The sequence below is a fragment of the Pungitius pungitius genome, chromosome 16 (genome assembly GCF_949316345.1).
Source record: "Pungitius pungitius chromosome 16, fPunPun2.1, whole genome shotgun sequence".
Lineage (NCBI taxonomy): Eukaryota > Metazoa > Chordata > Actinopteri > Perciformes > Gasterosteidae > Pungitius > Pungitius pungitius.
In genome coordinates this window covers 13,819,684-13,840,126 of record NC_084915.1, presented here as the reverse complement: position 1 = coordinate 13,840,126, position 20,443 = coordinate 13,819,684, and the positions used below count along the sequence as shown (strand labels likewise).

The 20,443-nt window shown below is 46.5% G+C and overlaps 2 protein-coding genes across 4 annotated transcripts; one reads left to right on the top strand and one right to left on the bottom strand.

The window, feature by feature from the left end:
• Positions 1–2,759: 2,759 nt before the first annotated feature.
• wdr44 (WD repeat domain 44) lies at positions 2,760–10,045 on the top strand. Its single transcript, XM_037466659.2, has 20 exons — positions 2,760–3,313; positions 3,989–4,022; positions 4,834–4,917; positions 5,210–5,783; positions 6,039–6,178; positions 6,291–6,386; positions 6,511–6,647; positions 6,743–6,826; positions 6,939–7,045; positions 7,432–7,583; positions 7,661–7,799; positions 7,883–7,944; positions 8,050–8,166; positions 8,266–8,388; positions 8,484–8,675; positions 8,750–8,851; positions 8,978–9,093; positions 9,191–9,318; positions 9,416–9,550; positions 9,638–10,045. The coding sequence occupies exons 1-20, from the start codon at positions 3,237–3,239 to the stop codon at positions 9,724–9,726; spliced, it is 2,688 nt and encodes an 895-aa protein (XP_037322556.2). The 5' UTR covers positions 2,760–3,236; the 3' UTR covers positions 9,727–10,045.
• A 469-nt stretch (positions 10,046–10,514) lies between these two features.
• On the bottom strand, positions 10,515–20,435 carry zgc:163098 (uncharacterized protein LOC100037380 homolog). Of its 3 annotated transcripts, none has more exons than XM_037466661.2 (24): positions 20,306–20,435; positions 18,085–18,169; positions 17,851–17,962; positions 16,984–17,093; positions 16,804–16,871; positions 16,606–16,709; positions 16,422–16,486; positions 16,172–16,337; positions 15,878–16,077; positions 15,233–15,276; positions 14,228–14,332; positions 14,082–14,148; positions 13,787–13,956; positions 13,519–13,681; positions 13,347–13,426; positions 13,157–13,244; positions 12,939–13,067; positions 12,629–12,803; positions 12,399–12,479; positions 12,251–12,314; positions 11,951–12,101; positions 11,600–11,710; positions 10,926–11,095; positions 10,515–10,827 (listed from the first exon to the last, which is right to left on the bottom strand). In XM_037466661.2, exons 2-24 carry the CDS (start codon positions 18,160–18,162, stop codon positions 10,707–10,709), a joined length of 2,622 nt encoding a protein of 873 aa, XP_037322558.1. In that variant the 5' UTR covers positions 18,163–18,169; positions 20,306–20,435; the 3' UTR covers positions 10,515–10,706. The 3 variants fall into 3 exon arrangements, with proteins under 3 accessions (XP_037322558.1, XP_037322557.1, XP_037322560.1); XM_037466660.2 differs by lacking the exon at positions 20,306–20,435 and adding an exon at positions 19,224–19,551; XM_037466663.2 differs by lacking the exon at positions 20,306–20,435 and adding an exon at positions 19,191–19,210.
• Between the last annotated feature and the right edge of the window lie 8 nt (positions 20,436–20,443).

Sequence of the window (20,443 nt, the reverse complement as noted above, 5' to 3'; positions counted from 1 at the left end):
GAGGTTATCGTTTACTAGCGGAGCTGGAGTATTCCAACTTTCCATTGGCTGGAGAGTATGGCAATCGTTTCTCATTGGCTCAAAACTTCCGTTACTAAATAAAGTGCTCCTAAAGAGGAGTCGTCTTTCTGCGAAGTGGTCGTGTCATGAAAAAAATGTCTGTGTAGCTTTATTGAAAAAAAATAAAAAACGAAGTTGATCACAGAGGCCAAACGTCTCTTCGAAACGCTCAGAATTAGTTACAAGGAAAAGACTTATGGAAGACAAAAAATGACTTAAGTATAAATAAATAAATGTATAGATAAATACAGGGATAAATAAATAAATGCGTGAATAAATGTATAAATAAATACAGGAATAAATAAATGTGAAGATAAATAAATAAATGTATGAATAAATAAATAAATGCTGAAATAAAGATGGAAATAAGTAAATGAATGTAACCATAAATACATAGAAGATGCTAATAAAACAGGTCATAAACAAATACATACCATATATTTATTTCTACATTTCTTTTCTCCACACCACAGACACGTATACAAGGTAAGTGACAGTAGTCATGATTTGTTTGGTTATTTACTTGTATTTACTTACTAGTCCAATCAGATGCAATACCAACAGTGCTAACTATAACATTATTTCTATTGTGAAGTCTGAAGGAGAGCTTTGCTAAAGTAGATTGTAAGTGGCAGCCAGTCATCTTATCCTTTTTAAGAGATTAACACAGATTGTAAGCAGACTAAATTATTCATTTCCCCATCAGGATAGAAAGGGTCTGGAGAGACATTTATAACAGTGTACTTGATCTCTTCTACTCCATCTTTACCTTGAGGGAGAAGGCCTTCTCAACCTGACAACGAAACTCATCTCTATGCTGTACTGGTGCATTGTTCCCCACGTGCAGAAACATTTCAGTCATTTTATTTTTACTATGACCTTACTTTCCTACATGAACCGTATCTAAGTTTTTAATAATGTCGGGAAGGTTTGTTTCAAAGTGCACGTACAGAAGCATAATGTAACTAACAGAGAGGCCTGTACATTTTTAGTCTGCATATAATGGGCACTTGCTAAAATGTTGTGATCAAACAAGTGTTTTAGATGATTATACATCCTAGCTCTCTGTTCCCTATATATTAATTCATCGGCTCTCTGGGATTGTAATGCATCTCTTTCTGATGACAAAGCTGTTCATATTCATCCAGAATCCAATGAAGTTATGAAACCAGTGATATTTACAACAAAGTGAAGGTAAAATATAAATAACTGACTGAAAATGACTCGGCTCTGTAGAACTGTTGACCATAAGAACTTTAACCTTTAACCTGAACCCTTTTAACTGCAGGTCCACATGGAGGTTGGAAATGACTGGATTGGACCGTGTGGTCATTGTCAGCCTGGTGTTCTGGTCCCTGAAGTTCAGCTGCAATGCTGAAGGCCCCCTGTGGAATGTGTTGGATGTTTGTACAAACTGTATGCTTAATATCAGACAAGCTCCAGTAAATGCTTCTGTCACCAGCTGCATGACGCAGGGGGAAGTTAAATAAATGCTCTGATTTAATCTGTGTTGTATTACATTCTTATTTCCCAAACTCCTTTCTGTTTCACATGAACAAAAAAATCAACACAAAAGTAAAAATAGCAAGGATGAGGACGGCGAGGACAACGAGGAGGACGACAACGAGGAGGAGGACGAGGGCGGCGGCAGCGAGGAGGATGGCGGCGGCGAGGAGGACGACGACGTCTCTACAGAAGCGAAGTGCTTGGTTCGATTGCTTCTGTCTCACTCCTCTATTTGACCAATCCTGCTCAAGAATGAGGTTCGGACTGCCTAAGCTCCTTTACATATGAAAACATAAATACATGCATAAATAAATGAAGAAATGTAGAAATAAATAAATAAATGTAGAAATACAGAAATGTAGAAATCGATTTATTTAATTATGTTCTGTTTAGGTGTAAACTTATATTAATACAATAATGTATTTATTGTTTTATTTACATTTAATCACAGCATTTTGTTTTTATAAATTGATTGATAGATTGAAGTTGACACAATATATTTAATCAAAATATATTTATATTGTTAACTATTGTCTCAATACTCTTATAAGCTGAATTGTTAAATGTTTATTTTCCAAACCTACCAACTTAAAAGCAACCTAATTACAGAAAATACACAGAGATTGGGGTTTAGTTGAGAATGTTTAAACATGTTGGAGACTATTTTTTAAATTCGTAGTCCAGGCATGCTCGATAATGATAATGCAGCTAGTCTACAGTATGACCAAGACAAATTACCATACGTGGTCATTAAAATTCATTGAGGCTATTTTAATAATCACGCATCTATCACTGCCAAATGTTTGTCCTCTCCAATTATCATTGAAGTTGCAAGCTCCTTATTAATCAACTGATGCATTGATCTGGAACAAAGAGCAATAAAGAACCAACCATAAATTCAATGCTATTTTTGATTAAATGTTGTCAGCTCTACAAATCGAAGTGCCTGCCTGTTATGTGTGAATTTATGTGCATGTTTTAATAGCCAATTCTCACCTTATGAGTTGTGCTGCGGGTTAATTGAACTGGTACACTGAGTTTTTTTAACTGTAAAATATACTTGGACAGCAGCCTGGCTATCTTGGCTACACTGCTTTAACTGCTCCATGCTGTTCATTGGCGAATCCGATAGGGAGCAGCAGCGAGTCAAAACCACGCATACATCTCCCTTAATTATAACGTAGAAGAAGAAAGAGCCCGGGCCCCGCCCTTTGACTCACCTCGTTCGTCAGATGTGGGTTTTTTTTGTGTTACTGGTTTGTTTATGACGCGGCTCACTGGCTCCGTTAGCCTGACAGCTGACCCAGGAGTATGCTGTTGTAAAAACGCACCGATCGATGTCCGATTTTCACGGAAGACACCGCGCTGCGAACCAAAGATTTATAAGAGGGTAGAAAAGCTAGTTAGCAATAGGCGTCGGTGAGTCGGGTGACCAGATTACAGCTGTTAGCCTAGCATTTGGCTCATCTGTAAACGTTATGGAGTAGGGCTGGACAGGAAAGCGGTTGACGAAGCCTGTGCAGAAGTATTTCAACTATAACAAAGATAAAGAAAGGGCGGTGCATAGAGGAACAAGTCTATGCGTGTAAGACCTGCATTCGCGGGTTAGGCTTTTAGACAGCTGCCTGCCGACTGAAATTGACTAGCTCGTGAGCTAAATTCATGTTAGCATGGCGTCAGACACAAGTGACACCGAGGAATTCTATGATGCTCCCGAAGACGTTAATTTGACTCCATCTCCTAAAGTGTAAGAAAACCGATTTTTATACCTTACTTCGGTAAAAAGAGTGGCTAGCGAACACGTTTCCGTTCGTCATTTGGGGTGCCATCAGTGACTATACAACTTAGCTATGACAGCTAACCCACTTCAATTGGAAGCACATAACTAAACAGTCAGTATCGTATTAGATTATTAGTATGATGCAATGTGTGCAGAGAGTCAACTGCAATACATACAAGTCACATGATGTTTTTCCTGCGATCCATTCCATTTAATGATATAAAGATTGGTCACCTGGTTGACGTTTTAGGAGCTTTTTTCACTTCTTACTGAAGTACATATATTTTTATAATGCTACCAATTTATGATTAATTTATATACATTACACACTGATTTTTTAGAAGAGAAAATATCAATTTTTGAGTGAATATCCATTTCATGCATTATTCAGTGAACGGCACGTTATTAATCATGTTTGTTAAGCAAAAATGTCCAAATGTTTAATAAAATAAATGGTCCCACAATCAGCATTTTTTGGGTGGGATAAAATAGCTATGATTCACACACATAAATGTAACCGCTCAATGGTTAAATTAATGAATTGCATGTTTGGTTTTTGATTAGAATTGTTTTGTTTTAGCATGGTGTATTTAGGACATTGACTTTCGTGCCTTTGAACGGTGTCCTTTTTGTGTTTTTTAGGTCACCCACAAAGTCGGCCATTCCTTTTCCTCAGGTATGTTTGTCCAAGACCAGCCACTGTTGATCCAACGCAATATCTGCTGAGTCGCCATTGGAATGATTGTTCTGACTCAGTTTGAATGTTTTCACGGTTTGAAAGGGAAGTGGAATTAGATAATATACAAGGTTGGAGTTAAAATAAGTTTTGTCATATTCCTTTGGATCGCCTCATTTTCATCTGTTGAGGTAGTTTGTCACTGGATGTCTTTTACAGATGGATTATTTCTCCTTTTTAGTGCCTAGTAAAATGACTCCCATTTGCTTACATTGTAGATAAAATAAAGAATTGATTTAGAATTGGACTTTCAATGAATCTGGGTATTTCTATAGACCCAAGCTATCTGACCTAAAGCCTACCAACGCAGTACGCTCTTCTGGCATGACATGTTTAAATATCTAGAGGGGACGGCAGTGTTTGTAGTAGTTGTCCTACGGGACTTCAGGATAAGATATTGGTCCCCGTTGCGAAAACATTAACAGCGACGAGCCGTTCACTGCTAATTCTCAACCTTTAGCCGCGACATCTGCCACGTTCATCGGCTGGCCGGCGTCTCCCGGCAGAAATGTGTTTTATGCATAGATGGAATCAGGAGAGATTCCCACTGAAATTCTTTTGGAATTGGCCGTGAGTTGACCCCTCCAGCAGGCGGTTGCATCGAAAGAAGCTAGTCTGTTTCTTCAGTTGACTCAGATTTTCATCTTTCCACGCGCTTGATGAGTCTCCGTTCAGCTCAAAGCTGACGGGTGCCTTTTGTTATCTCCCCACGTGTCTCCATGGACGTTATATCTTTCTGTTTTCGGGACAGTTTTCACAGAGGTCAGTAAACGCTGCGCAAGATGTGAGCTGCGGGGAGGCGACGTCCGAGACGCCGCGCGAAGATTCCCTACTGGTATGTGGTTCTCTTTCATGCACGGGATGAGCCTGATGAACCGGAAAAAGCTTTATCAACAAGATCTCATATTTGTTTATCTAATATGAAGTGTCAAAAAAAGCGAGTCTGGTTCCTTATTGTACCTTCCAGTTTTTCATGTGGATAGAAGTTTTTCATTTTGTGTTAACTACTAACGTAAGAAAATAAAGCACAGCCTCCAAGGTATTTCCGCTGTAGTGGAGCTGGACATGGGAGTTGGCGTCATGATTGGCAGGTTGTTAAATGAGCTGTTGTTCTCTCCTCCTCGCAGATCATTGATAGCATCATTGAGGAGAGTCAAAAGGGAAGCGCGGGTGAGGTCGGTGAGGAGGGCCAGCTGTTCGAGCCGCTGCGCGACGGCGCGGGAGCCGAACCGGAGGCGGAGGAAGGGAATGACGCCCAGGAGCTTCCCGCGGAGCCGGCGGCCCCCCCCCAGGTGGCCGAGAGGCCGGCGGTGTGCTCTCCGCCGGCCTCCGAGCCGCCGGCCGGGCCCCGAGAAGGCGTCCAGCCCCCGGACATCACCAGCGCCGTAGGGCTCGCTGCGCTGGACGGGGCTGCCGTGGTCGCCGAGCACGGGATGCGGGGGCAGAGGCCCGCGGACATCTTGGACCAGGTTCTGTTCGCCGACCGGCCGGCCGACTCTGACTCCTCCTCCTCCTCCGGGCCCACCAAGCCCCCGCGGCAGATCACTGTGGAACCAGACATTGTAGCAAGCACCAAGAAGCCTCCTCCCTCGCGCCCGCCCCCTCCCGGCGGAGGCCCCCCGCCGAGGCCGCCTCCGCCGTTTTGGCCGAGTCTGCCTTCCAAGAAGTCTCAGGAGTGTCTGCGGCCGAGCGGACTGGAAGGTAGAAAAAACCTGGCGGCCGTTACGTTGATGCAAAATATTGTGCGAGTTTTTAAATTTATACTTTTTTCTTAACGTGATTGATTGACTTTGCTTTGAAAAAGGTTGAAAAAAAACGTCGCTGATCTCATACGGGCGGCGATATGAGAGCCGAGCGTTTCGGGGTTTTATGCCGTTTGTAGATTCTCTGCGAGACCTGAAACTGCCGCCTGTTGTTGAACTGAACCCGCTGTTGTCCTGTCGCACGGCGGTTTAGTGTCGGCGGTCGGCGGCGACGATCTGGAGCTCTCAGGCCTGGTGTCCCCCAGCAGCACAGTGAGGAGTCTAACCAAAGAGCTGCAGCATTCCTTGGATCTGGCCAGCGCCACCAGTGGGGACAAAGTGGTGACGGCGCAGGTCAGAGGGGGCCGTGGCCCTGACTTCTTCTTCTTTTTTTCCCCCCCAATTGTGAAGGAGCTTGCTAATCTAGCTCCTCTTGCCCTAATCTAGCTCCTCTTGCCCTTTGTAGGAAAATGAGGACGGACGGACGTCCTCTCAGGGCGGAGAACAAACTCCGGGGCCCCAGCGTCCACGTTCCGACTCTGGCAGGGAGCTGACGGATGAAGTGAGAGCCCCCCCCTCTCTGCGTTTTGTTTTTGTCGTATTTTAACCCAGCGTCTCGCACATTCCTCACGTCGACCTTTTCACACACAAAATGTGAATTGTCTCGTGTGTGTTCTTAAAACCAGGAAATACTGGCCAGTGTGATGATCAAGAATTTGGACACGGGGGAAGAGATCCCTCTGATCCAGGCCGAAGAGAAGCTCCCTGCGGGGATCAACCCGCTCACCCTGCACATCATGAGGAGGACCAAGGAGTACATCACGTGAGTAGCCAAAGGGTTCTCCGTCATGTAGCACATTCCCTCGGAAAAGCTTTTAAAGCCTCATCACCAACGGTTCCACCTGCTTCTCCCCTCAGGAACGACGCAGCGCAGTCCGATGACGACGACAAGGCTCAGGCTCCCCTGGCAGACACGGACGGAGGGAAACTGAAACAGAAAACGTGAGGAAACCCCCCCCCCCCCCCTCCCCCCCCGGTGGTCGGAGTCGATTGTCTCCCGCATGATGAAACGCATATAATATCGTATCATGGCGTCCCTTGTTTTTCCAACCAGAACGCAGTTCAAAAAATTTCTGGGCAAGTCCGTTAAGAAGGCCAAGCATCTCGCTGACGAGTACGGAGCCAAGGCAGTGAACAAAGTGAAGAGTGTGCGAGATGAAGGTAGAAATACAGTAAAGCACTTCCAGCATTTGGCCCCCTGGTCACACTGCAGGATCGCACTTTTACACGGTGTACTAAAGTACTACTACACAATGTAGCTTCATTCACTTCTTACTGTGACGAACATAAACAATCTTCCTCGCATAGCGACCTCTTATTGTCCTAAATCACAAATCAGTTTTCCAGTGAGTTAACAGGGATTTGACGTAGTTCCCTGAGGTCCATGTGTCCATGAATGTGTCCATCGGATCTGGAACAAGCTCTGTATAACCATGAAAATGGGCCCAATGGCGCTTCCTGCATGGCGACGGGTTCGCCGAGCGCCACCGCCCCGAAAAACAGTTCGTAAGGAGTTCTGACTTTGGCTCTTGGGGCGGGGCTCTAAGTGTTCCACACAGATCAGGACGATCCGTCGTCGAGTGATGACGAGGGCATGCCCTACACCAGGCCCGCCAAGTTCAAGGCGGCGCACAGCTTCAAGGGCCCCTTCGACTTCGACCAGATCAAAGTCGTGCAGGACCTGAGCGGCGAGCACATGGTGAGAGGGCCGGAGGTCTATGGGTGTGTCGTCAATGCGTGGAGAGGGGACCCGGCTTTCACGTGCCTTCTCCTCAGGGGGCCGTTTGGACCATGAAGTTCTCCCACTGCGGGAGGTTGCTGGCGTCTGCGGGCCAGGACAACGTGGTCCGCATCTGGGTCCTGAAGGCTGCCTTCGACTACTTCAATAACATGAGGATGAAGTACAACACGGAAGGTAAAAGAAAGACTTGTTGGTTTATTTCCATTCCGATGCTCCGCTGTTTGTTGAGATTCTGCGTTTCTTTTTTTTTTTGGCAGGACGAGTTTCACCGTCTCCTTCTCAGGAAAGCTTGTGCTCCTCGAAGTCAGACGACCACGCGGTGAGCGGCGATCACCTCTGTGCTTTGCGGGTTGTCGGGCGCCTCGGGGACGGATATCGCTGCGCCTCATGTGCTTGACACTAACGCGTCGTACTCTCGCCACAGGCGAGTTGTGCTCCAGAGGACCCCGACACGGAAGACAGGACCGCCCCCTTCCGACAGGTCCCCTTCTGCAAGTATAAAGGTCACACCGCTGATCTGCTGGACTTGTCCTGGTCGAAGGTGACGCCTCGCTCCCTCTTTTCTTCTGTGACCTCTCCTCTCCACACGCTGTAGACATTCTGAGTGCCTGTTTTTTTTTTTTTTTTTTTGTCAATCCAGAACTTCTTCCTCCTCTCCTCGTCCATGGACAAGACGGTCCGACTGTGGCACATATCCAGGCGAGAGTGCCTCTGCTGCTTTCAGCACATCGATTTTGTCACAGCCATTGCTTTCCATCCCAGAGTGAGTTGACCCCCTCCCGCCCCCAAACATCTATTCATTTCAGAACCCCCCCCCCGGGTTGTATTTACAGCGAGCACGTGCCTCTCGTTTCCCAGGACGACCGATACTTCCTGAGTGGCTCTCTGGATGGAAAGCTGCGGCTCTGGAACATTCCCGACAAGAAGGTGGCGCTGTGGAACGAGGTGGACGGCCAGACGCGCCTCATCACGGCGGCCAACTTCTGCCAAAACGGGAAGTACGCCGTCATCGGCACCTACGACGGCCGCTGCATCTTCTACGACACGGAGGTACCCGGCGGGCACTTTCTCTGCTCTCAATGTTCAGCGTTGGCTCCAGGTGAAATGTGTTTGTCCCCCCACAGCGTCTGAAATACCACACTCAAATCCACGTGAGGTCCACCAGAGGCAGGAACAAAGTCGGCCGAAAGATCACCGGCATCGAACCCCTGCCCGGAGAGAATAAGGTAACACCCGACACCCCCCCCCCCCCCCCCCCCCACCACCACTAGGAAGGCTGTGTGTGTGATCCATGTCACCGCTTGTGAATGACGAATGTCTCTTCCCCCCCCCCCCATCCATCCCCTCGGTAGATTTTGGTGACCTCGAATGATTCCCGCATTCGCCTTTATGACCTGAGGGACTTGTCTTTATCCATGAAGTACAAAGGCTACGTGAACAGCAGCAGCCAGATCAAGGCGAGCTTCAGGTGAGGGCGGCACGGCAGCGGCTCATTCAAGGCGCCCAAGCAATTTAGTGTGTTTTCATGCCATCCGTTTCTCCCCCCCCCCCCCCCCCCCCGACAGTCACGACTACTCCTTCATAGTCAGCGGCTCGGAGGACAAGTACGTGTACATCTGGAGCACTTACCACGACCTGAGCAAATTCACCTCGGTGCGTCGGGACCGCAACGACTTCTGGGAAGGAATTAAAGGTAGCCGTCGGGGGGGGGGGGGGGGGGGGGGGGGGAAAACGTCATTTTAACGTAACCGCTTTGTCTGATTGATTGATTGAGCAAACTCCTCTTTCAGCACACAACGCAGTGGTCACCTCGGCCATTTTCGCACCGCACCCGGGCCTCATCGTTCCACCAGAAGCCGGAGCAGACAAACCGGAAGCCGAGAGCAAGAGCCTGGACTCCACCGACTCCGAGACGATACCCTCGGGTACGTCCCAAAGTAACACACACAGGCCTGTTTTTTTTTTTTTGTGACCTCCGCGCGGGTGCCGTAACAAGTGTATGTCGTTCGCAGGAGCCCTGAAGACGGATCACACGGAGGTTCTGCTCTCGGCTGACTTCACCGGAGCCATCAAGGTTTTCATCAACGTCAAAAAGTACTGAGCACTTGCGAGAGGTTTTCACCGCTCCCCACTCGGACAGCTAAAGGTCACCGCTGCAGCCCCTTCGGGGGGGGGGGGGGGGGAACAGGGACCCGAGAGTGGACGATGTGGAATTGACTGTTTAATACAGACACGGTGGGATTCACGGTCACGTTTCATTATTTTTTTTTTTTTTTAAATCTTTAATACCAAGCTACTGTGAACGGTTTGGCGTTAAGAAAAACCAAGAAAGGAGCCAGAAACACTGAGACGGTGCTCATTTTCAGCCGTGGGGGTCAAAGTTGAGTCAAGCCAAGATGCTATTCTGTAGTACACAGCCACCAATCTCATTTCTTTTGGCTTTCAGATGTTAAGCGCAAGACACTGTCCACGTCAGTCTCAACTTTTAATGTGTCTTATGTAAAGAGATGTAACCATTGTCTTCAAAGCCAGCTGGTTTGGAGTTAATTGTGCCTATGAAATCTAGATCGCTTTTCTAAATTCAACTTCTCAAGCCTTTCTTTAAAATATATATCAGACATTTTAGCAGATAACTTGAAAATCTGATTTATCAGGCTGGGTATCTTACAATTTTTCCAAAATACCGGCTAAAAATTGCTTTTGATAAATTGTTTTGTTGAATAAAAGCACATTTCATTTCAAAATAGTAGTTTAAATTTAGTGTGTAACATTGCATACTTGCACCTTTTTGTAAACAGAACCAAATGCTTTATTAATTTCTTCAATAAAAGTCCAAACAAACTGGAAGAATGTTTGATACCTGGCCCTACCAAACACGTCCCACACACATTCATTACCCGCAGTGATTTATTTAGTTTCAGAACATTTGCAGCAACATTTCTGGTTATCATTTTAAAAACAAAACAAAAATATATATAATTAGTTACAGTGTTCAAACTTCATCATACAAAAAGAGTGCTGAATCTTGCATGGGAGGCGAGTCGGGTCAGACGGGTCTGTATGTATGACGAGGCTCAAGAGTCAATGTTTGCTCTTCTTTGCCTTCTTGTGGGAACGATGCGGCGACCGCGACCTCGACTTCACCGTCTTCCGGTTCGGGGATGGCGACCGGGAATGCTTGGACCATTTGGGAGACTTTGTCCTGTTGAAGGGGGGAGAGAAAAAAAAAAAAAAAAGGTTAAAGGTATAACCGATTGCTTTTGATTGAGAGCACACACACACGAGTCTCGTTGCACTTGCTTTAACGGGGAGACGCTCCTCGACCTCCGCGGGCGCTCGTCGGGATCCCTGCTGCGGCCGCGCCGCCGGACTCCGTCCTCGCTTCGTTTGCTCCTGTCTTTGTCCTTTCTCTCATCCTTGGACTTGTCTTTAGACCTTTTCTCACTCTTGTCTTCATCTTTTTCAAACTCCTACGGTAGAGAAACATGCCGATGAAGTGACACAAAGGCGTAACGGCCCGCTTGCTGCTGCTTTGTCGATGTTAGACCTGAGCCGTTTCTCCCCCCCCCCTTGTCACAACTACTGCCCCAGTATTTATCAACAGTGACACTCACAGAAGAAGAAAGCACAATTTGATTTTATATGCTTTTTTCTGTGTGGCTCAAAGCAGTTGAGTAAAAAAACAGCAGCTTTTGCTTAATCTCCTGTAGGTGGCGCACATTGTTCTCAATCTGCAGATGACCTGTGTCATAACTTTTTTTTTAACTGTGCCAACTGACTCAATTTCATAGTGTAATTTTATGTTCTGTACATTTTGCCCCACACGGTTCCTGATTAAAGAAATATTTCTACTACATTCCTGTGATGCTTGTATTTTTGCTTTGGAGACCATGACAGCAGAATGAACACTGCGTGTATATAAGATCTTGAGCATAATTAATCAAAACATTCAATGTGAGATCAACAGCACCCACCTTCTGGAGCAGTTTGTTCCTGTAGTGCTCCACTTGTTGTTGTATGCTCATTCCGGACTTCCTCGTCCGTTTGCCGGATTCCAGCTCGTCTTGGGCCTTCATGACCTTCACCTGGGTCGAGACACATCTGATCAGTGCTGCACGGTCACATGCTTCAATGGGAAGCAGCTCAAAGGAGTCAAAGAGTTCCGCCTGTTTTATGCAACAACTCAAAATTTGGTATATTTCCGATTCAAAGCGGTTGTTGAAGTCGATGGGTGGATCCACAGCCAACGCAACAGGAAGACTCTCACATTGATTCTATATTGAAGCAAACATTCATATAAAACAAAAGATCAAATGTGGACTTGCCTCCAGCTCTCTCAACCGTTTCCTTTTGCTTTCAGACATTTGAAAACTTTTGAGGGAGCTCTGGAAATCTGCGCTCTCATACTTGGACAATCTGCTGGAGTCGTCGCTACTGTCACTCTGCGAGTCTTCGTCTCCGTCCTGCGAGTTGACACTGTCCCCGGAGGGGTTGGGGGGGGGGGAAGAAGAGAAAAAAACATACATTTCTTCCATGCCATCGGACAGATTACGCAATGGGCGTGTGCCCCCTCAGGAGGGAAAGTTAAGACCCGGGATGCATCGATACCGACCACAGGGCCTTACCTTACATTCACCTCGGCTTCACTGTTTGGCTCCACCACCATGTCCCACTTGGACTCGGCCTTGGCTGAGGGACAAAAAGGGGGGGGGAAACGGTGAGCAGGAGGGGAGCGGTTCGTATGACACGTGAGCGAATCTCCACACCTGCTACCTTGAGAAAATGTCCCGGTATCAGCAGTCCTCTCCCACTTGGACAAAGGCACTCTGGAGAGAGGAACGTTGCTCTCCTCCACTGGGGGCGGGGCGGGGGGGGAAGAAAGAGACAATTGAGAGGCGGGATTGATCGCGTTATCGACTCGTGACACCTGAGCCGGATCATCGACAACAGAACAGGAAACGGCGGACTTCTGGTCAAAAGAAGCGTTTTGCACATGGACTCACGGGGCATTCCGTCGATGTCATCCATGGCCACCGCCAAGGGGACGCCGTCTAGGTCGTCCACGGGGACTCCGTCCAGAGGGTCCCAGCCCAGGGGGCAGCCGTCCAGGTCATCCGCGGGGTCTCTGTGCAGAGGCAGCCCGTCTATGGGCGCGCCGTCGATAAAGACGGACACTTCCTGCGGGGAGACGGACGGGTTCCGTCAGCAAATGTGTTTTTTGGACGCCTTTCAATTGTTTGAATGCCAATATGGGGGGGGGGGGGGGGGGGGGGGGGAAACATCTTAAAATGACCAGATAAATATGCAAATCACCTCTGCTGGCTCTTTCAACTCCTCCACAGCTTTGGCGAAGCCCAGGAAGATGTTTTGAAGGTGGATTAAATAAGGCTCCGGGTATATGGCCCAGTCTTCCCATGCTCTAAAGCAACTTGTGACCTTTTGCTGAGAAGAAAGGGGAACAAATGAGCTCTTTCTTTTGTTTCCCGTTGTGGTAAATGTCACTGTGCAAAGCAGATGGAAGACATTACTACCTTAAACTGTTCTGCCTGCAGCCTGGCTTGTATGTTTTTATGCGCCGCGTTAAGGTCTCCGAATATCTGCGTTAGCTTTGTTTCAAAACTGTAAAGACAAGAGTCAGAAAAACACTTTAAGACCGTCCCATGAAGGAGAAATAAAAGATGACAAAAAGTGTTGAAGCGGATTTGAAGGAAAGTCTCTTACTATTTACGATAATATGATGCGCCGGCTACTTTGGCACACGAGTTGTGTAAGATATCTGACACGAGATATAATCTGGCAATCTGTGGGAAAGAAGACAAAACAACAACAAAAAAAGGTAAAATGCACCTGCGGTTTACAAAGACACGCTGTGCAGCTTTCTTTACACACCGACCTTCTTCTGAAGGGGCGTCTGGAGTAAGGAAAAAGATTCGGTGATGTGTCCCACTACTTCCTCTGCTGCGTCTGCTCGCTCCAGACAGAACAGCATGGCGCTGGCGACGTCTTCTCTGCTCGGCGTGAGCTCCTTCAGCAACGTCTCCAGCCTCAGCTTGTGCCTGCGAGGCAGAGAGGGACCACGGGGGTTTCACATGCGACGCGACCGGAGCGACACGCAAGAGGTGAACTCGCGGCTCGGGTCTGGCCTGCCTGGACGCACTTACTCCGCTCTGAGCTGCCCTTTCTTCACCTCCTCCTCAGGGGGGGCAGCCTCCTCCGCATCGGCCCGGTCTTCATCTCTCTGAGAGTAGTTGTTTAGGATGGGGGGTCTCCACATGGAGCCCCCCCGGAACAAGCGAAAGTCTGTGGTGCGCCACTCGGTCGGGGACTGACCCTGCGGCAGGGATGACGGCATCGATAAAGAGAAGAATCACTCATTCACATGAACGGCTACATTATCGAGGACAGAATTGGGGCACGACTCCTCCGACAGCGTTTTCCAGGTGAGTGAAAACGTACCTGCAGGATGGAGAAGAGTTTCCAGCGGTAGTACACATGATCTTGGCTTTTGTTGTCAAAGAGGAACCTGAAAACAAATAAAAGAGCAAGCTGACCAAACATATCCGGATCACACAACACACGCACTTACCAGCGGCGGCACTTACCTGTAATCCGGGTTGCTTTTCTCCTTGTTCATGATTACCGCTTCGAACACGGGGCCTTCACGCACCACAAACTCTATCATCCTGTGGATGAGGAATAATAGGTTCCTGTGGGAAGAGGAGAGCGGATCAGAGCGGGGTTTCGCACGCAGCAACATCTCTAACGCCTCCTGATGCTCCACTAGTGGCCCATGCGTGGATAAGTTGACCGTAATAAAAGGCGACACTTTGCCAAAGTGCTTAGTCACTGTCCTCTGTGCAGACAGTGCATCAGTGTACTTTAAAAATGTTCCTGGGTCACTGTGTCCATGGAAGGCGTAAAAAAAAAAAAAGAATTGCACAAATCTCAAACATCTAGTCAATGATTATACAGGCCAGTTTGACTGTAATACAAATGAGGCTCCTAAAATAACTGAAACACGTGATATATCAGCATCAGGGTGCCATAGAGAAGGCCTGAACCGGAGCATCAATGTACAGTGTGTTCATGCAGTGTTACCTGATTTTGTGTCAGATCTACCGCTGCAGTTAGCCCTTCGTAACGCTCACTACCCTAACCCTGAAGCAGTACTTAGTTTGACTTACAGCACCAGCATGAATCTACATCGTCTGACTCGGGTTAATATCAGATCTATCTGCCTTCTAGCTGTATCGGTCTGCAGTGTCTCAGCCCGCCCATGGGGAAACCCAGGGCTCAAAGATGTGCTTACAGTCATTTTCCAAGTCTAACACATATTAATAAGACGGGCATTTGGGCAAACCAGAAGGGGTAAACACTAGTGTCTATTAAAGAAATACTAACTGCATTCACTGCATGTAAATCTGAGGAGATGGGGACCTTTGACGTCTACTTTTGGAACCCTCCGTTCTACGTTGCAGACAGCCAAATGTCCACAGGATTGTTTATCGTGTGCTTCATGTCGGATGCATTAACAGCCTGAATCTGTACAGGTCCTGTAACACGGTGTTATTTCAGCTGGGCAGTCGTAGTAGGAAGAGTGTGTGTACCTTTCGGTTGGGATAACCACTTTGACTACGGCTTCGGACAGAGTCTGTTTGTGAAGTCAAATCAAATAGTGAAAGTATTAAAAAGTGAGTACTTGTACAGATGAAACACTGCAGGATACATACAGCATAGAAAACGACGATAGCATTCATTGTCAGTGAAATGAGGGGAGGAACACACAGCTTCAGTTAACTAATGTAAAAATGCTAAGCCAGATGAATTAGCCAAGCTAACTCATCTAACGCTTTATATTAAACATTCACAAGTCAAACTGTTTTTGTTACTTTGAATTTATGCATTTTGTTACCCTGCAATATGGCACAGAACAGACAAGGTGATCAATTGGAAGAATGATGACAAACATGCAGCATCATAACATTATTCACAACTTTTTGCTATGACTGACCAACTAATAAATAATACAGTTGATAATCAACTCATTCTGAATCAGTTACAGAACCTTGTTTTTGTATTTATTGGGCCAAATAAACACATTTTCAGGGTGTGCATATTCCCCTAAAAAACATTGCATTACGAGTGGAGCATTACTTTTTACATAATCATACAGTAGAGTCTTATTGAATCTAGTCTTGTAGGGACTGTAGTGCCAAACACACATCAAAGAGGGGAAGAAAAGACAACTTTACCTTGTCGAGCTCTCCTTTGGACATGCCGAGCGGCTTGGTGAAGTCATTGCGGAAGCGATCTCTCGGCTGAGCGTTGAAGGGGAGGCCCGACGGGGGCGGTGGGGTGACCCGCACCCCCGCCGGCGTGTAGAGAGGCTGGGGCGGAATCCGTGCTGGTTTGCCCCAGCCGAGCTTCATTTCAAACCCCATGATCACTTTACCTACAAAACGTCATCACAGTCAAGTGTCGGACCAACGCGGTGATGGGTGCTGCATTAACCTGCTCAATAAAAACCCTGAAAGAGTCAACCGTACCATCAAGTGAAGACAAGGCCCTCTCCGCGTCCTTCCGCGTCATGAAGGCCACAAAGGCTCGGTTGGACGTCCTGCAGCGCTCCTCGTCTGTTCGGGGCCACATGATCTTCACGCTGGCCAGAGGACCATACTTACCAAACTCTTTGCAGAGGATCTCCTCGTTCATCTGACAAAAAAAAAAAAAGGTAAAGGGGTGGGAAGTGTTTGTGTACTTAGCTAAGTCTAATTAAGAGTCGGTGTGCTCAGTTACCTTTGGGCTAATGCAGCTAATGTAGAGGTTAGTGGTGGTTGGCACTGTCAGGTCATCGTATAACACTGTCGGGTCGGGGGGGGGGGGGGGGGGGAGGAGCATTGAGGTTAGGACGATTTAGAGAGGGACATTCTCAGAGAAGACATTCTCAACAAATAGAACAATGTCGTGGAGGTATTCTCACCTGACCGTCCTGATAGCGGCGTGTCCAGTTCCGCAAATCCTCCTCCTCCGCCACCACCATCATTTTTCTTCTTTTTATATCTTTCCTCTCGCTCTTCTTGTATTCTGCATTTGTCAAACACGCAATACGTAAGCTTATGTGTGCCAAAGACGTCGACCTATTGGACTGGATACTAAGCTTATTTGCAAAATGACTTACAGCTTAAGTTCTTCTTTGAAGAGTTCAAGATTGCTCTTCTTCTTTTCTTCGGCCTTTTTTTTAAATGTCTATTAATCAAACAAACAGACAAAGCAACATTCAAAGTTAAAAGTAGGTTTCCTACTTCCTACTTTAATCAGTGTATCATGTCACGATACAAGCGTCTAAGGACCAACTCACAGACTTCTTGCTTTCAGCAAATGATACCGGTGAGACATGCTGGGACACGGGGACAAACTTGCCAGCAGGTCGATACAGCTTATTTTTCTTTACCTCTGCTGCTTCTTCCTCTGCAAAAAATATTCAATGCAATCATCAAAAAAAATGACTCTCCAACAATTAGTGTTGTAGTCAAGAACACTTAAATCAAGACCAAGACATGAACAAGACCAGAGTGTTAAGATAAAAGACAGGACCAGGACTTTGAGGGGTTGAGACTAGGAGTTAATCCATATACTATAAGTGAGCAAGAACTGTATAAGTGGACCATAAGAAAGCTTTGATGAAGTAATCAAAGAGGCATCGCATGGGGGCATTTTGTTTCTCTATGAGCAATCACAGTAGTTGACAGAAAAATCAGATAATGCACCACAGTAATGGTATTAAAATCATTAGTCCTACACGAGACCTTTAAAAGGGCGTCTTGAGACCAAAACACATCTAGAGTACTACAAGAAAGATCGGAGAGGCTCAGTGTTTACAGTGTCTATACACGTCTAACAGTATGTTGAAGAACTGTTCATTAATAGCGGGGATTTCATTTCATTTTTCCTATTAAAGCGATAATGGAACGCTGACTTCAGGTCCGCAGAGTGGATGAATTTTACTAAGGCGTTCAAAAGATATGGGCACTAATAAGACGGTCAACTATTTCACTGCTGAGTCAGCCTGATGCTCTTAAATAATAACTATTTTCAGCTATCTTTAGATTTGAAAGGCAATTCATTACTGAAACAGATCACTCACGAAACATCTTTTTGTGCAGACATGTCATGCAGTAGAAGTGGAGCAGAATTGAGACAGGATTGCAAAGTGTTTGCTGCTGACCTTTAGTTGCATTCACAATTCCACCACGGACAAAAGTTTTCACTCCACTTTTCTCGCTGGTCTCAAAGGACGCCAAGAATTCTTCAAAAACCTCCGCTGCTTTTTCTTCCTCCTGAAAACATGTACAACGCATTTTAAATCATCTACTTCAGAACTATAATATTGGTGATCAGTTTTCTAAATCTAAAAAGCACTAAACCATATTAATTAGTGCGACATCTCCAACCTCCGTACCTTCTTCTTGTGGTCTTCTTGTTCTCTCTTTGACAGTGTTTTGATTGCAGTGACAGGTTTTCCTTTTCTATCTGCCATGCTCGAACTGCAAAGAAATGACCATTATAACAACAATAATGAGTGAATGAAGTAAAAATAGAAAGATGCTCCATCTAAACCACTTAAGATTAAATCCGACATAATCTCCTTCCTCAAACCACCATTGGTAGTTTAAAATTGAGCCTGATTGGTGTCCCAATGACTCTAATCCTGTTAAATGCATCAATGTCTCAAAAAGGAGTCTGACATTTGTGTTGGGAGCCCAAACCGTGCATCACTGGCAGGTTCAGTGAAGAACAATAAAGAGTAAGAGACAACAATTACACCTCGCTGGTGCTCCGAGGGACAGGGACAGGGACAGCCCCCCCCCGCACACATGCACTGCGGGGCGAAAACAACCACGAATCCAAATGGGCTCCTCGGTGTCGTGTAACGCATGGCAGTGGTTCTGCGATCATATGCCATTAGTCATGTGTGAGGGGGGGAGAAACAAATGAAAGGAGCTTTCAAGAGCTTTAACTTTTTGCACATTTCTAGCGTTTCAAGCCATCTTCCACTGCGAAAAACACACCTTCATTAGACAGCTTCGCTCCACTATATTAGACGTTGTTTGCAGACCTTTGAGGCAACGCACACTTGTTCTCGGTCCGTTTGTAGCACAAACGGTGTTTTAAAAAAAAAAGAAGAAGAAGGCCTGGACCAAATGCAAGCTAACGTTACCTCTACACTACACGCTAACGTCAGCTAGCATCAACATTGATGCTTAGCTTAAGCTAGCTGTGGCTAAGCTAACCCCGGCGTTACCCTTCACCGTTGAGTTGCGTGGGTACCTGCTGCACACAGCGGACAGGTAACGCGTCCGACCAGCATCCCCGATAAACCCCACAGCCACCCCCACCAAAAAGATAACACAGCCACCTCCCCTGTCGGATTGCTAACATCTGCGAACGTTACGCCGTTGGATGTCAGACAGTGATTCTGTGAGCTAACGCTAGCTAACAGAAACACACTCTCAATGTGTCAATATGACGCCACACGACAACAACACACAAAAAGAATAGCCTCACATTCTGCCTCGGCTCAAAGGTGTAACAACTTACAACGTGTGTCATGCTACTGCTTCAGCATTTTCTGAGGTGTGGGAGTGGGGAAGGGGGGGGATGGCTTTCGACAAATCAAAGAGGACACCCGAAGCGGAGCGGCGGAAGGAAGGAAGGAAGGAAGGAAGGACGCCTCGCTCGGTGGGCTCTCAGTCCGCAGGGCAGCAGGCGGGTCCGTATCTCTGCGTATTCACGGCGGAGGAGGAGAGGAGGAGGAGGAGGAGGGTGAGAGGGGGTGGCAGCTTCGGTCTTTCTGGTGGAAACGTGACTTTCTGAGTGGTGTTTTCTCGAGGTGTTCACCCTCTCGCACAGGAAGGATCCCTCGATAGGTTCACACGTGAGGACGCGTGGAAGGAGACTTTTCCCCCCGCTGAAGTCGGAGGTTTAACCAGGTGTGCGTGTGTGTGTAGAAGAATAACAAATGTTTCATTCATACATTTTGATAATATGCAAGACAAAAAAACAGTGAATGTACAGTTGATTTTGATTATTCTGTGCCAATAAAAAAAACTGTCAATATATAATTTATATGGGGCAAAGATAAATTAAAAATACCAGCTTGTAGGATACGTGCGCTTTTTCCTTCCCGGTACATTCATCCTAAACTATATAAAATATACCCCATATTGTATATGTTCTTTTTAATGACCAAATGGATGACCAGAGGTGGGCTCATTTTGTCTTGGCGACATATAAGGGCTTCTAAGGCCTGACCAGCGGGACCTTTGGGCTACTTTGGATCAACTCTGTTGGCACGTTCGGAGAGAAAACGAATCCAACTTTAGAACCTATATTATACATTACAGAAACATTAGACTCTCTGATCCATTATGCTGTAGTATAAAGATTGTGGAACACACATCACATCTAATATTGTTCTTATCACAGTCAATCATCAGATTTTTTAATATCCACCCCTCCATGCATTGGGAGTAAAAGAAATGACAGCAAATGTCATTCCTGGATTAATTGAGGGGCCCCAAAGCTGCATACAGTGCACGGAGGGGGGGTGCTGCGGGGAATTTGGTATTAGCAGGTGGAGGATGGTAAAAAGCTTAAAATGGCCACCATGCATAGCTCACCGTCACCATCACCATCATCACCAGCACCAGCAGCAGCAGCAGCAGCACCACCTCAGAAGCCCATCCCCTAGCGTCCGTCCAGGGAATCCACCCCGTCTGCGCATGTGCGGGGGACACTGCCGCTGTGCGCTGTTATTA

What these genes read in the sequence shown, in the direction of transcription:
- zgc:163098 (XM_037466661.2), bottom strand. Translation starts at nt 18,162, where the DNA reads ATGGCAGATAGAAAAGGAAAACCTGTCACTGCAATCAAAACACTGTCA. An exon ending in TTAGCTGCATTAGCCCAAAG is followed by an intron (nt 16,338 to 16,421) that starts GTAACTGAGCAC and finishes TTTTTTTGTCAG; the next exon opens with ATGAACGAGGAGATCCTCTG. An exon ending in AACGGTTGAGAGAGCTGGAG is followed by an intron (nt 11,711 to 11,950) that starts GCAAGTCCACAT and finishes GTCTCGACCCAG; the next exon opens with GTGAAGGTCATGAAGGCCCA.
- wdr44 (XM_037466659.2), top strand. Translation starts at nt 3,237, where the DNA reads ATGGCGTCAGACACAAGTGACACCGAGGAATTCTATGATGCTCCCGAA. An exon ending in CGCGCGAAGATTCCCTACTG is followed by an intron (nt 4,918 to 5,209) that starts GTATGTGGTTCT and finishes TCCTCCTCGCAG; the next exon opens with ATCATTGATAGCATCATTGA. An exon ending in GGGAAACTGAAACAGAAAAC is followed by an intron (nt 6,827 to 6,938) that starts GTGAGGAAACCC and finishes TTTTCCAACCAG; the next exon opens with AACGCAGTTCAAAAAATTTC.